This window comes from Spermophilus citellus (assembly GCF_964194105.1).
Source record: "Spermophilus citellus genome assembly, chromosome: 10".
Taxonomy (NCBI): Eukaryota; Metazoa; Chordata; class Mammalia; order Rodentia; family Sciuridae; genus Spermophilus; species Spermophilus citellus.
The window spans coordinates 123,514,796-123,531,236 of record NC_138197.1 but is presented as its reverse complement, the minus strand read 5'-3'; the positions used below and the strand labels follow the sequence as shown (position 1 = coordinate 123,531,236).

The window sequence follows — 16,441 nt, the reverse complement described above, 5'->3', positions numbered from 1 at the left end:
CCCCCGTGAGGGAGGAAGCCCCAGAAGTCTTGGTTTCTTAGAGTCTGAAGCCTCATGTGAGTTATGAGCCATCCTAAGAAGGCTTCTCTGACCAGCAGAAGCCTGACTCCCCTGCTGCCCACATCTTAGCCTCAGTCCCCTTGGCTTGTGCGTCCTATTCATTACTAGTTTCCTTTTACCTGTTAACTTTTAGTCCACAAATATGCACACTCCACAAGGGCAGGGACCACGTCTGCCTTCCCTCTCACAGTGTCTGGCAGTGAACCGGGTCCATATGCGGGTCCATAATGGGATTAAATGATGGGTATTAAGTTATGTGAATTTTGACCAGATGCAACCTACAAAAATCTCCCTTCCTATTGCTGCCCAAGGACAAGAGGGTGGGGCCTTCCTGGGTCACTTCCTGTGGCTCAGGGCCCTAGTGTCCTAGTGAATCTAATTTCCGGTCCCCCACAGATCCCTGGGCTGGCCCCAGGAGCCTCACCACCCCCAGGGGTGCTCTCCCTTCCTGGCTCACGGGCACCCCCTAACTGCATGGACAATGGAGGGGCTGCCCATCCTTGAAGGGTTCTCTCCATCTGGCAGTGGGAAGGAGCCAGGAACAAGAGCCATTCTTAGGAGGAAAGAGGGAGCTAGGATCAGATCTGGGGTCCCTCTGTGCTGGGAGGCCCATGTTGGCCACACCCCCACACATCTGGTCTACCAGATGACCCTCCTTGTCTTGCTAACCCAGGAAGTCCTGAGAGAGTGTGCCACGGCAGTGTCCCGCATGGTCTGCTGCCCATCTTCTCCCCTGCCTCTGTCCAGGCCACAGTGAGCAACTGACAAATGGCATGTGAAAGAGCAGAATCTCTTTGTGGAGCGAGATCACTGTATCCCCACCCTTTTCCAATGGGGATGACCTATGGGAAGACAGCTGAGTCCGAGACAGGACATCGCTGACCTCTCCTTCCTTCGAAGGGCATCGCCAGGGCCCAGCCCCATTGTCTCCGCACACAGGACACATTGGCTGGGAGACCCCTGCTTGGACCCAGGTGGATCCTGTTTGTGCTAATTCTCTTCCTTCTGTCCCCTCTGCTGCTCCTCATAAATCTCTCCCACACACCACAGTCCGCCGCCCCCAATGAGGGATTTCCCACCCTGAGCAACACTGGTTTTATAATATTCTCCTTCCTGGGGCTTCTGATGTGGCAGTAAAGTATGAGACCACCCACAGAGATGGAAGCCTTGTGGAATTCAGAGCTCCCCAGCCCCTCCACAAGGCCACAGCCATGATTGATTGGCCGAGGTGTTCAGGGAGCTTGTTTTGAGAATGAACCTCTTAGGGCATGAGGAGGGGGCAGCTAGGAGGAGACAAAGCCCTTGAGCACAGCGGGTCCATCTATTTGCCTGAGGTCAAACAGCCAGTCAATTACCCAGCCCCCAAAGGCATCTAGAATTCCAGACCATCCCTGCCTTCCCCTCTGCCAGACAGAAGTGTTCGGAGGCAGCTCAAGCCTGAATGAGCCTCCGGCAAGGAGGCAGCAGTCTGTGTGGCCCATCAGGAGACAGACTTCTGACTCCCAGCCAAGCAGGGCAATGGACCGCCTGACCCTCACCTCAGCCTGAGTCCGCCTGCCAGGCTCTGCAGTAAACATTCCAGGGATGCGCAAAACAAGCATTTCTCCCAGGAAGTTGAGGCTCATCAGGGCCAGAGCTTCCTGGGTGGTATTGGTGTAATGCGAAGTGCTCTGAGTTCCAGGTGAGAATCAAGTTCAGGGCTGCTGGTTGGGCAGGTTGGACACTGTACAATGACCCCCCCCCCATCATAATCAGTGTTGATTTGTAAACATATTACAATGATATACCAGTAGGTGGCAGTAGAGTATCTCAAGGAAGGGACGCTGTGTGGACGTGAAGGTTTATATTATGCATTTACCCAGTCAACAGACATTTGGAGCATGTGCCTGTACCCCGCATGTTGTGCCTGATACTGGGCACACCGTAAGCACTGAATCAGTTTCTGTTTTCCAGAAGCTCACAGGTGTTTGGAGACAGGAGATGGCAAGGGATGTATAATTACAAGGCTGAATGATAAGGGTTATAATGGCTGTGGGTGCAACATGCTGGAGAAGCTGAGCAGGACACTCAGCCCAGCCAGCTGGAGCAGGAGAGGGATTCTTCCAAGGAAAACACCACTGTGCATGGCACCCAGGGGGATTTGGGCCAGAAGAAAGAGGCTACAAGAAAGAAGACATAGTATCCTAAGCTCATGCAAAGGCTCAGAGGCATAAGAGTGGCAGAGGCATTTAGGGGATCCCGGGAAGTTGGGTATGTCTATGAAGTAGGCACAGATGAGCTGATGGGTGAGAGTAGGCCCTCTCGTAGGTAGGATCCAGATCAGGAAGGACCCTGGACCAGTCCTGAAAATCCCAACGTACAAAACCACTCGGAGGTTATGAGGCGTTGAACTGGGGCTTCTCCATCTGGAACCTGGAGAGTGATTCCCTGCCCATCTCCTCCCAGAGCAGACATGAGGCTTAAATAGGAGGAGGATCTTAAGGGGCTTAAATCCTTACATACAATGCCACCTATTCATGTGTCATCATCCATCACTCTTTGCACTTATGGGTCACTTCAAAGTGAAAAGAATCACAAATCTGTCTGATAGCTGGGGTCATATGGGGGCTGGGGTTGCCGCCTGTGCAATTGACTGGCTGTTTGACCTCAAGCCACAAAAAGATGGTGTTTTATAGCCTGGCATGGAGGGCGCATACCTGTAATCCCAGTGGCTCAGGAGGCTGAGGCGGGAGGATTGCAAGTTCAAAGCCAGCCTCAGAAACTCAGCAAGGCCCTAAGCAACTTAATGAGACCCTGTCTCAAAATAAAAAATTAAGAAAGGGCAAAGAAGGCTGGGGATATGTCTTAGTGGCAAAGCATACCTGGATTTAATCCTTGGTACCAAAAAAAAAAAAAAAGATTGTGTTTTGTTTATTTGTGGCTCCTGTCTGCATGGACTTGGACCCATCTGCACTGACTGAGCTTTCAGTAGTTCTTTATGGGTGAGGATTCTGCTTCAGGGCCTGGGTTACACACTTCGGAGCCTCGCGTGTGCCAGGGACTATTCTAATAAGTGTCTTATTCCATTAAATCCTCACAGTTACCCTGGAAGGTAGCTACTCTAATTATCCCAATTTCTCAGATGTAGAAGCTGAGGCACATGGCCAATTCCTTGGCCCATCCCCTAAGAGGTGGTCAAGGGACAACTGTTGGTGGGGGGTGGGGGGATGAAACTTGGCTCTGTGGTCGGGGCCATTCACAGACCTGCACGGGAACCCTCAGTGGTACAGGATGGAAAGCAGGGAGGAGAAAGATGATGGAGGATCATGGGTAATGACTGAGAACTGGAGTTGGGGATCCCCAGGCCGCCATATCGTGGGTGGAACACCAGGGATCCTGAGTCTAAACTCTGAGTCTTTGAAGTCATTGTGAAGTTGTACTGTGAAGGAAGAAGGGCATACATGTTTTATTTCAATGTTGGCTGGCTCTATTTTTCAATTTAAAATATCAGGCATATGACACCTAGATCCCCATTTGCTGTTGGTTCCTCAGGTCCCACAAATCCTGGAGCTGGGCCTGTCTTGGCGTCTGGAATGGGCCGACACCACCACAGAGGATTTGTGATGAAACTCACAAACCGTATGAAAAGTCCCCCTTTGTCCGGGGCCGGCTGCACACACGTTTTATTGAAGAGCATCGCTGAGAGATAAAAAGCAAAATCTCGCTTTCAAGTCACACTCATAGTTCCTGTCCCAGGAAGGCCCAGCCTCAGTGACATCTCAACCCGTCAGCATTGTAAGGAAAAAGAGGCACTAATCTCAGAGCTGTCAATCAGTGAGTTCTGCAGCTGGGAAGAGATGGACGGTGCTGGCATTGACAGTGTGGAAAGAGGGGCTGAGGATCTGTAGAAAGGATTCTTTCACAAAGGGAAGGTTGAAAAGATAGTTGGCAACATCCATGTTCCAGGGGAAAGAATAGAAGACGAAACCAAGGAGAAGCCTCTTGAATGTGATGCTTACAGACTATTGATTAGAACCCAGTCACGTGGTCACACCTAGCTGGTGGGAAAGTTGGGGTACACAGTTTTATGTGCTAATCTGTAAACTCTGTTGCTGTGGAGAAGGGGAGAATGTGTATTGGAGAGGAGAGAGTTGACTCTCTCCCCGCCTGAGGTCTAGGGAAGGGCCTAACACCATGCCCGGTGTCCCATGAGTGACTGAGAACTGAGAGTTTCATTCTACCAACAATCAAAAAAGAGCAAATGGAAGCTTTGTTACTTTTGCTTTGTAATGTGGCAGGATAGCTAACCCTGTAAGCCCTCTGTTTTAGTTAGTTTTTGTGTCACTGTGACCAAAATATCCAACTAGAACAACTTAGAGAAGGGAAAGTTTATTGGGGGTTCATGGTCTCAGAGGTCTCAGCCCATAAATGGCCAACTCCATTGCTCTGGGTCCAAGGTGAGGTATCCCAATATAATGGAAGGGCCTGGAAGAAGGAAGCTTCTCAGCTTATGGGAAGGTCAGGAAGCAGTGATTGTAGGGAGAAGGGGCCCCAGGGGAGCTGCACCCTTCCAGGGCAAAACCCCAGTGACTCTCCTTCTGCCATGTCCCACTTACCTCCAAGTGCCCACCAGTCATTCAAACCAGGATGGACTGAGAAGGGCACGGCTCTCACAACCCAATCGCTGTACCTCTGACTACTTCCTGCATTAACAGGAGCTTTGGGGGGACACCTCCTATCAAACTATAACATTCCACTCTGGCTTCAAAAGCACGTGTCCACCTCACAATGCAAAATGTATTTTGTCCATCTCCAAGAGTCCCATAGTCTTAACAACATCAGCATTATTCAAAAGTTCAAGTCCACAGTCTTCTCTGAGACTCTCACTTTTGGCCGGGAGCCCATGTAAAAATAAAAAGCAAGTTACGTACATCAAATACAGTGGCACGGGTTACACATTCCCATTCTGTTCTGTATGTCTGCATGGGCATAGGAAGAAGGGATGGGGTCAAAGCAAGACCAAAGACCAATTGGGTGACCATGAGTTTCTATAGTTCCACGTTCAGCATCCAGAACACATGGCGGTGAGATGTGATCTCCAAAGTGCTGTGCAACCCTGCCCCGTGGCCTTGGGGCTTACAGCCCATGTGCCCTCTCTCTTAGCCTGGCTCTCTGCAGCCAGCAGCTTTTCTTGGCAGATGGTCCATAATATAGGTATGTCTTAGTTCCTGGACTTTCCATTCCAGCTTTGGCTTTACCTTCATAGTTTCATGCATTGCCCTCTCAGGGGCAGCCCACAGGGATCAAGACCCTGCTATACTTTGGCTGGCCTCCAAGGCCTTCCTTTGAAATCTTAGTGGAGTCCTCCATGACCCATTAATTGGAACAGCCTACATTCATACAGAATTAGCACCAGGTAGATGACATCATGGTCTGTCCACTCATGCAGTACCCCGGCCTCCTGGAATCATAGGTGTAGTGGCCTCTGAGTGTGTACATGACTGAAATAACATGTGCCGGCATGGTGAAACAACTTCCCAAGCCGCCCTGTGCTAGCAGGGTGCCCCATGATCTCTTCTCAAAGACATTTTCCAGTCTACATCCTTCATCCTACATTTGGTGTGGTCTTGCCATTTCCCGAGACGTCCTCAAGCCATCTGTCCTAGTATCACTGTGGAAAGCACTTAGCATCTCTTTAGGGACTGTAACCTCTTCAAAAATCACAGCTTCCATGCAGTTTCTAGTCAAACTGCAAGTTGTTAAAATTCTTTAACTCTGCATTCTGCTCCTGATTCTCACAGTGAATCCAGTTAAAAGCTGCCAGCAATATCCATGTTACTGACTGAATACTGTGCTGCCTTGAATTTCCTCTGCCAGATTCATTGGTTTATCACTTTAAAATTCAGCCTCAATAAAGTCTTAAGACACCGGCAAAATATGGACAAGTTCTTTGCCAGAATATAATGTGAGCGGCCTCTAGACCAATTCACAGAGTCTTCATATTTTTCTGAATTTTCATGGGCCCAGTCTTCATTCCTATGCCTTTTCTGGTCTTCCTAGCTCCCACCAGAATTCCATTAAATTCCATTTACAACATACTAAAGGTTTTCCAGCCTGCATCTGTAGACTTCTTAAATTTTCTTCTCCAAGCCAGCCCCACATGCTTCTGAAACACATGGTCAAGCTGGCCACAGCAGTGACCCCCACTTCTTGGTACCAAAGCGTTTTGTGAGCTTTTTCATCACTGTGACCAAAATACCCAGTAAGAACAACTTACAGGAAGTGAAGTTTATTTAGGGCTCGCAGGCTCAGGTGTTTCAATGTGTAGAAGGCTGACTCCATTGCTCTGGCTCCAAGAAGGAAAACTGCTGAGCTCACAGTGGGATCAAGAAGCAGAGACTGTGAAGGGAGAAGGGGCCACAGAAAAGATGCACCCTTCCAGGGCATGCCCCCAGTGATCCATCTCCCCTGGCTACAGTGGAGATGGATGACCTATAGTTACCATCAGGTCATTCAGACTAGGATGGACTGAGTAGGTCACAGCTCTCACAATCCCATTGCTGTACCCCTGAATGATTCCTGCATTAGCAGGAGTGCTTGGGAGACACCTCACATACAAACCATAACACATCCAAACTTTAGCTGCTAGTTTTTCAGGGTTGAGCAAGATTACAAATACAGAATTAGAAGACCTGGATTCCAGTGCCTTCAATAAAGTATTAAGTCTCTCTGAGTTTTAGTTTTCTCATCTATAGAGTAGAAATAAAAATGCCTACTTTTGGAGGTGGTGGTGAGCTTTCAGTGGAAAAGGTTAAACCTCTTTGAACTCATTTATTTATCCAACAGATATTCATTGAACTCCTACTGTGTGTTAAGCACTCTGGTGGGTTCTGGAAATAGGATGATGAATCAGACAGGTATTTCCTGACCTTGAGGAGCCATATCGTCATGTAATGGGACGTGGGCATTTAACACAGTTATTAATTCTTTTTAGGTATAGTTATAATAAGCCATATGAAAGAGAAATAGAAATAGAGTATGAAAAATAATTCTTATCAGAATAAATATAAATTATGGGTCAGGGCCAGGGTGCTTGTGGGAATAAATGGGCAAGTGGATAGATTTAAGAAATAAATAGAATATAAAATCAATGAGGACAGGCAGGGAGAAAGAGGTCACAAGAATGATTTCTGTGTTTCTACTTTGAGCAGTGGGTAGGTAGTAATGCCATTTACAGATAATAGGGGCAACAGAGGAATGTAGAAGAAAGTTAAAGTAAGCATCACTTTCTTTGACTTTCTTCTACATTCCTCTGTTGCATAATGTCTAAGTCCTATTCATTTTCCTGCAAATGACATTATTCATTCTTCATTATGACTGAACGAAACTCCATTGTATGTTTGTGTGTGTGTGTGTGTGTGTGTGTGTGTACACACCACATTTTCTTTTTCCATTCATTCATTGATGAATACCTAGCCTGATTCCATAGTTTAGCTATTGTGAATTACACTGCTATGAAAATGGGCATGCATGGCACTATAATATAATGACTTCCATTCTTCATGGTAACTACTGAGAAGTGGTACAGCAGGGTCATATGGTGGTTCCATGCCTAGTCTTTTGAAGAGCCTCCATACTGATTTCCATAGTGGTTGTGCTGATTTGCAATTCCACCAACGGTGTAAAAGTGTTTCTTTTTTCCTGCATCCTCTCTAGCATTTATTATTGTTTGTATTCTTGATGGCTGCCATTCTGACTGGAGTGAGATGAAATCTCAGTGTAGTTTTGATTTGCATTTACCCAATTATTAATGATGTTGAACATTTTTTTCATGCATGGGTTGGTCATTTGTATTTCTTCTGTCTAGTTTATTTGTCCATTTGTTAATTGGGTTATTTGGGGGGTTTTTTGATGGTAAGTTTTTTGACTGCTTTATACATTCTAAATATTAATCTTATGGTGGAAAAGTAGCTGACAAAGATTTTTTTCACATGCTTGAGGTTCTCTCTTCATGCTCTTAATTATACTGTTTACTGTGCAAAAGCTTTTTAATTTGTTGCCATCCCATTTATTAACTCTTGGCATAATTTCCTGAACTTCAGGGTCTCATTGAGAAAGTGGTTGCCTGTGTCTATATGTTGGAGTGTTGACCCTACAGTTTCTTCTAGGAGTTACATAGTTTCTGGTATAATTAGTTCCTAGGTCTGATTCACTTTGAGTTGATTTTTGTGCAGGGTGAGAGATAAGGGTCTATTCTCCTTTGACATGTAGATAACTGGTTTCCCCAGCACTCTTTTGTTTTTCTTTTCTCCAATGTGTGTTTTTGGCACATTTGTCCAGTTGACTATATCGGGTGAGTTTTTCTCCATATTCTTTCATGTACCACTAATCTATGTGTTTGTTTTTATACCAATACCATACAGTTTTTGTTACTGTATCTCCATAGCATTATTTGAACTCTGTAGTATAATTTGCTTAGAATTGCTCTTTTGGCTTAGAATTTTTTGGCTATTCTGGGCCTTTTATTCTTCCAAATGAAATTTAGGACTGTTTTTTTTCTACTTCTGTGAAGGATGTCATTGATATTTTGAGAGGGCTTGCTTTGAATCCATATATTGCTTTAACAATATGAATTCTGCCTATCCATGAACATGGGAGATCTTTCCATCTTCTGGGTCTTCTTCAATTTCTTTCTTCCATGTTTCTTTCTTCCATGCAGAGGTCTTTCAACTCCTGGGTTAGGTTTATTCCTAGAAATTTTTAAAGGAGCCATTTTGATTGGGATTGTTTTCCCAATTTCTTTCTTTTTTTATTGGTATATAAGAAAGCTACAGGTTTTTGTATGTTGATTTTGCAATCTGCTACTTTGCTGAATTTGTTTATTCTCTCTAGCAATCTATTGGTGGAGTTTTTTGTATCTTTTATGTACTGGACCATATCATCTGAAAACAGGGATAATTTGACTTCTTCCTTTCTGATTTTTATCCCTTTTATTTCCTTTTCTTGCCTAATTGCTCTGGTAAGAATTTCTAGTACTTATTGAATAGGAATGGTAAGAGTGGATCTCCTTGTCTCTTTCCAGACTTTTAAGTTTTTCCACATTCCCTATGATGTTGACTTTGGATTGTCATACATGAACTTTATAATGTTGAGGTAGGTTCCTTCTAAGCCTAGTTTCTTCGGTGATTTTTTTTTTTTAAATCATGCATGGGTGCTGAATTTTGCCAAAGGCTTTCTGTGATTCTGTTGAAATGACTAAGTGATTTTTGTTCTTAATTATGTTTGTATGATGAATTAAATTTATTGACTTGTATATGTTAAGCCATCTTCACATCCCTAGGATGAATACAACTTGGTCATGATGGACAATCTTCTTAATATGTTTTTAATATGATTTGCTAATATTTTATTAAGAATTCAACATCTAAGTTTGTCAGGGATATTGGTCTGTAGTTTTCTTTCCTTGATGTGTCCTTATCTGGTTTTGGTATGAGGGTGTTACTGGCTTCATAGAATAAATTTGGAAGTGTTCCGTCCCTTTCTATTTTATGGAATAATTTGAGGAGCATTGGCATTAGTTTTTCTTTAAAGGACTGGTGTAATTCAGCTGAGAATTCATTTGATCCTTGGCTTTTCTTTGTTGGAAGGCTTTTTATACTTTTTATTACTTTTTCTATTTCATTGCTTGTTATTGGTCTGTTTAGGTTTTCTATGTCCTCTTGATTCACTTTTGGAAGGCCATATGTATCCAGAAATGTATCCATTTCTTCTAGATTTTCCAATTTTTTTGAGTATACATTTTCAAAATAGTCTCTAATTATCCTCCAGATTTCTGATATATCTATGGTGATTTCTCCTTTTTCATCTCTATTTTTACTAACTTGAGTCTTCTCTCTTTTTCTTTAGGTTAGTTTGGATAATAATTTATCAATCTTGTTTACCTTTTCAAAGAACCGACTCTTTCATTTCATTGATGCTTTGTATTTTTTTCTCAATTTCATTGATTTCAGCACTAATATCAATTAATATTTTAATTAATCGCTTCTACTGGTTTTGGGAAGTGTATTTTTTCCTTCTTTTTAAGGATCTTAAGATATATTATCAGTTTGTGTATTTGGGGTCTTTCTGATTTTTTCATGTAGGCATTCATAGCTATAAACTTTCCTCCTAGAGTGACCTTCATGGTGTTCCAGAAGTTCTGGTACCTTGTATCACTATTTTCATTTGATTCTAATAATTTTAAAATTTCTCTCCTGGTTTCTTCTATACCCATTCATCATTCAAAAGTACATTGTTCAATCTTAATGTGCTAATTTCTGTAGAATTTGGTGTTTTATTTTTGGTTTTGTTCTGATTTCTAATATTTTTTCCATTATGATCTGATAAAATTCAAGGAATTATATCAACTTTTTTTTGTATTTGCTAAGAATTGCTTTGTGGCTTATAATGTGGTCTGTTTTGGAGAAGTTTCCATAAGCTGCTTAAGAAGAATGTAATGTATATTTAAGCTGTTGTTGGATAAAATATTTAAGAGATGTCTGCTAAGTACATTGGATTTACAATATTATCAGGTTCAAAGAGTTTTTAATGAGTTTATGTCTGTAGACCTATATTAGTGAGAGAGGTATGTTGAAATCAGCCAGTATTATTGTACTGCAGTCTGAGTTTTTAATTCAAGTAGTGTCTGTTTCATGTAATTAGATACACTAACATCTGGGGCATAAATATTTACTGTAATTATATTTTATTGTTGGATTATTCCCTTTACTAGTATGAAATACCCTTTTATGTCTCTTCTGATTAATTTTGCTTTGAGCTCTGCTTTGTCTGATACAAGCATGAGTAGCTATGGGGTCTCCATTTATCTTGTATATTAATTTCCATCCTTTCACTTATAGCCTGTGGCTGGTAAGATGAGTATCTTGCAAACAACATATAGTTGCATCTTTTTTACATTTCATTTTACCAGTCTATGTCTTTTAATTGGAGAGTTGAGAGCACTTACATTTAATGTTATTTTATAGGGAGGTTTATTCATTCCCACCATTTTGCTTTATTTTTAATGTTTGATTTGGTCCTGTTTCTCATTTGCTTAGCTACTCTTCAAATGAGATTGTTCATCTGTGAGCTCTGGGATTTGTTTTTAATTTCCTCTGGGTGGAATATTTCTTTAAATCTTGTCTATAGTGACTATTATAGCTTAGTAGTCATGATTTTTTTTTCTTAGTTTTTACTTATCTGGGGGGGGGGGTTATTTCTTCTTTAACTCTGAAGGAAAGATTTGCTGAATGTAGCAATCTTAGTTGACAGTTATTTTCTTTCAGAGCTTAGAACACATCATTTCAAGCTCTCCTGGCTTTTACAGTTTATGCTGAGAAATCAAAAGCAATTCTAATTGGCTTGCCACTAAATGTGGCCTGATATTTTTCTCTTAAGTCTTTTAAAATTCTATCCTTGTTCCCTATGTTAGGCATTTTAATTATAATGTGTCATGAAGAGATTCTTGTTCAATCTTGTCTATTTGGGATTTTGAATGTGTTCTGCGTCTGGATATTCAGCTCATTCTCAAGATTTTGAAATCATTCTATTATTATTTTCCTAAAGAGGTTATCCATTCCATGAGTCTGTATCACACAACCATCTTCAATTTCAATGATTCTTAAATTTGGTCCCTTAAAGTTGTCCAAGAGTTCTTATATGTTCTCTTCAAGGTTACTTATTTTCCTTAATACTGTCCAAATATTCAATGTTGGCCACTTTGTCTTCCATCTCTGAGAAACTGTCTTCAGCAGAGTCTGCTCTGTTAGAGTGACTTTTAACTGAACATTTTATTGGGTCTTTCATTTCCAAGAAGTTTGCTTCTTTTTCAATATATCTGTCTCCTTATTGAATTTTTCATTTGTTTCCAGTACTGACTTCCTTCCTTCATTCAGTTGTTTTTCTGTTTCCTCTTGAATTTCATTGATCATTTTTATAATCATTCTTTTGAATTTTTTATATTTCATCCACTTCAGTATCTTTGGAGTTAGTTGCTAGTGAATCATGAACTTCAGGAGGCATTGTGTTCCCTTGTTTTTTTCGTATTCCTTGGATTCCTATGTTGGATTTCATGCGTCTGTTGGAAGAGATTTCTCTTCTACTCTTACATGTAGGACTTTCTAGGGCACGACCTTCATTTGCCAAAGTAACCTAGAATGATCTAGAGTAAGACCCCTTGTAGGTATGGTATCCACGGCCTTTGTCTTCATTGTCTCTCTTTTTGCTGTAGGAGTGAATGTCCATATTCACCAGAGGGTCCATCTCTAACTGTTCCTACTTGGGGCCAGGTTATTAGTTTGGATTTTTATCTCTTCTATTCTTTGTATTAAAGTATAGCTGAAGTTTCAGGTGGTTAATTTTTGTATGGAGGGAGGTGTGCTGTCTTTTGGCTGGGATCAGTTCAGTCAAGGAGTCTACCCTGTGAGCTTGTATTGTGCCTGTAGATTCCTAGCACCTCACAGAAAAGTAGAAAACCAATAATAGCAACAATCGAAGCCAACAGTAGACAGCATTGAAATAAATACCTGGTGCCTAGTAAGACATGCATAACCCGAATCACCACAAAAACAGGAATGGCTGGGTCAGCAATTGCTGACAGCAAAAACAATAAATAACCATAAACTGGATGTGACATTAAACAGCAGGTGTCAGCTGTGTTACTCACAGCACTGATAATCGCAACAACATTAATGGTGGGGGCAGGAGCTACTGTTCTAAAAGACAGTGAAACCAAATAGTTCTAAAAGATGGTAGAAATATAGGTCATTAGTAGAAAATGACAATAATGTGCTAAGGAGGTAGAAGAAAGCTCAGGATGCTCAAAATGTGAACAGAGAGAATGCAGAGGAGTTGCTGCACATGATGGAGGAGAAAAATAAGAAAACGAAGTAAAGCAAGAGAGAATGAGAGGAATGTGGCTGTTGGTCGGAGAAAAAAGGAGAGAAGAGGATCATTCAGACACAAACCAACACAAAAATAAGACAACCCAAATCCTAACTCTCAAAAGACATTGCAAGGAAATGCATCATAAAATATGGTAAAAAATGAGGAAACAAAGAAGCATGAGAGTATACATATGCATATGTCCATGAAGTTATCCACACATCAAAAACACCAACAAAAAAATAAATAAGAAGAAAGGAAAGATTCTTAATGAAAAATAGAAGAGTCATCTTCACTGAGCTGGTCTAAACAGTCACTAAGAATAAGTGGTCACTTCCTAGGCCCAGCCGTCCTCCTTTCCATTTCTCCTTGGACTGTTGAGGGGGTGGGGTGGGAGGACTGGAGATTGTCGACCTCTTCCTTTATTTTTTTTCTTTTGTGTGGTTGTTGCTCACTGAGCTGCCAGCTCAAGTGGCCTAAAAGAGGCCCATTGAAATAGCTCTTATCTTTCCTTCTTATCAGTGTAAGGTAGGACGAAGTGGGAAGAGCCAAGGATTGGAGTCTGTTCACACAGACGGGAGGGATGCGCTCCGGGTGGGGCTGTGGCACGGTTCTCTGAGGGGAATTCCAAGGGGTGGGACTTAGAACTTCACTGGGTGGTACCTGCTCCAGAGCGATTAGATCCACACACCCGTGGGGCCAGCCTCGGCTGGGAGTCTGGATCTCAGGAGCCTCCTAAGAATTCTGTTCCCAGGGTAAGGGAGCCCATTCTCCACATTCTGCTGCCCATGAAGACAACCTTCCCAGGATGAGTCCCTGAGTATGTTCACACCTGCCTCATCCGTTCCCTGGCCCCTTCATCTGGTCCCATGAGCCACCGGACTCAAAGGCAAAGCTGTGCTCCCTTTTGTTTTTCTGATTGACCCCTGGATGTGATCTCTTCTGTGCCTGATTCACTCACTTTCTGCTCCGCACACCCCGGGCCACAGGGTAGGCACCAGCCGGGACAGTATGGCAGGGCTTGCTGCGACCTCCTGCAGCAGCTGCAGCGTGGCCTCCTCAGATTGGCCCCCAGCTCAGCTCTGCACTTGTCAGTTGAGAAACACACTGTACTTTCCAAACACAGGTTCACTCTCCAGCCCTTGGATCAGCTAAGTGCAGGCTGCTAGTCTGTGGGCCTTTTTAGTCTGTGGGTTTGTCCGTGTGACACCTGCCTCGTGTGTTCCCTCCCACTGCTGCCACCTCTGCCACGGCTGGATGGGCTCCGAGGTGCTCTTTCTTGTTCTTTATTCAAAGCACTCAAATTTCTGAGTCTCTAAGACACTCTGACTGCCCAGAGTTCAATTTCAGTGAATCCTCGCTTTCACTTACCTCACTGAGAAGCACAACTTCCACTACTTCAATCCCGAGCCATGGAGCAGCTAGAAATGCAGCCTTCTTCTAATCTACAAGCTTGAACCCTGTGTCTGTAAATATTATCTCATTTAATTTTTAAGATAAACCTTAGAAATATGTTGCACGCCTATTAATATCTTTTTTTGTGGGGAGGTCTTTATATGTTGTTTTTAGATATACTGGCAATAGAGTGTATTTTGACATATTAAACATGGAGTATAACTCATTCTAATCAGGATCCTATTCTTGTGATTGTACATGTTTCATTCACCAGTGGTGTATTCATATTTAACATAGGAAAGTTATGTCTGATTCATTCTACTGTCGTACCTACTCCCATCTCCCATTTCCTTCATTCCCCTTTGTCTAATCCAGTGAACTTCTATTCTTCCCTCCACCCCCTCACTGTGTGTTAGCATCTGCATGTCAGAGAGAACATTCAGCCTTTGGTTTTCCAGATCCATCCATTTGCCAGCAAAAGTCAAAAGTTATTCTTCTTTAAGGCCGAGTAATATTCCATTGTGTGTTTATACCACAATGTCTTCATCCATTCGTCGTTGAAGGGCACCTAGATTGGTTCCATAGTGTAGCTATTATTAAAAAAAAAATGAATAACCCAATCAATTAACAGCTTTCTTCTGCAAAGGATAAAACTGAGACATAGGGAGGTCAAGTGGTTTGACAGCACCAAAATTCTGAGTCTTCCATCTTCCGCCTGTTCTCTTTCCATCCACCACACGTTGCCTCTAAATAATGGGGCAGTCATCAGTCAAGAGGGGCGGTGAGAGGGAAGGCGGCAGGCACTTCTTGGGTAAGGCCTTTGGGAGGAAGCAGCAGAGCAGTCTGCATCCTTACTCAGTCGATTTCTTCCTCTCCTTGCAGGTCCAAGTATTTCCATGGCAAGAGGGTGAATGGAGAGATTGAGATCCGAGTGGAACAGGTAGGTGGGAGTGGAGTCCTGAGCTCTACCACCCTGCTCTTTTCTAAGCTGGGGTCCTTCCCAGGAGGAACCTTGATCCCACCTTTTGCAGCCAAAATGAACTATGATGGCCAGAAAAAATCCTGCTTATACCTGGGAGTCTCATTAAATCCCAGAATTATTTGGTCCAGCAACTTCCACCTTTTTTGTTTTAGCAGCACAACTTTTCTTCGCAGGAAATACAAAGTAGGAGCTCATTCTACAAATAGAGGCAAGTTGAGCTGTTCTGATGTTCATGGGCAGAGAGACCCCCAAAGTATTTCTATCTCATCTCTACCCCAACCTGTTTCCTATGGTCCTGGAGACATCTCCTTAGAACCACGTCGATAGGGAGTATAGTTTCGGAGGGTGACGTGTTGGAATCCTGGTGCTCTGGCTTTCCAGGTTTGAATCGATGACTTCATCTCTCTGTGCCTCAATTTTTTAAATTGTTGTTGGAACTTAATTACTTAAAACCTTGAGAAAGAACAGAATTAAGAATACTAGCTCTTATTATGGCCAGTTATCAATATCCAGCCACCCCCCTTTTTTTCTGGGGATGGGTACTGGGGATTGAACTCAGGGGCACTCGACCACTGAGCCACATCCCCAGTCCTATTTTGTATTTTATTTAGAAACAGGGTCTCATTGAGTTGCTGAGCACCTCACTTTTGCTGAGGCTGGCTTTGAACTCGTGATCCTCCTGCCTCAGAGGCTAGTATTACAGGTGTGCGCCACTGTGCCCCACCAGGTCCCTTGTTTTATGTGGAAAAAACCACAGATGTGCTCAAGGGTGCATAGGAAATCAGTGGCAGAATCAGGACTAGAAGTTTCTGGTCCCTTTAGTCCAGATGAGGGGTTCCTCCCACTCATCAAGTGAGCAGCTCCTTGCTGCGAGCACTCTGCAGGCTTTAGAGAGCACATTGGAGCCCGGACTCTGGAGGCAGCCTCTGGCTCTGAATCCCAATGCCACCCTTAACCAGCTGGTGGCATTGATGCTGCAGCAAAAAAGCTCTCCCCAGCTCTTCACCTGGACTCTTGGGGTGATAGCAGCATATACCTATGTTCATGGGGTGCTGGGAGTGAGTTAGTGCATAAAGAGAGCCTAGGAGAGTGCCCGGTATACAC

The 16,441-nt window shown here is 43.1% G+C and overlaps 1 protein-coding gene across 1 annotated transcript in view; it reads left to right on the top strand.

The window, feature by feature from the left end:
- SYN3 (synapsin III) overlaps nt 1-16,441 on the top strand; it is a gene marked incomplete at its 3' end in the record, with an annotated part of 171,043 nt that overhangs the window by 55,464 nt on the left and 99,138 nt on the right. The window contains exon 4 of the mRNA XM_081310861.1: nt 15,238-15,295. Within this exon, the coding sequence (XP_081166987.1) occupies nt 15,238-15,295 (58 nt within the window). The remainder of the gene's footprint in view (nt 1-15,237; nt 15,296-16,441) is intronic.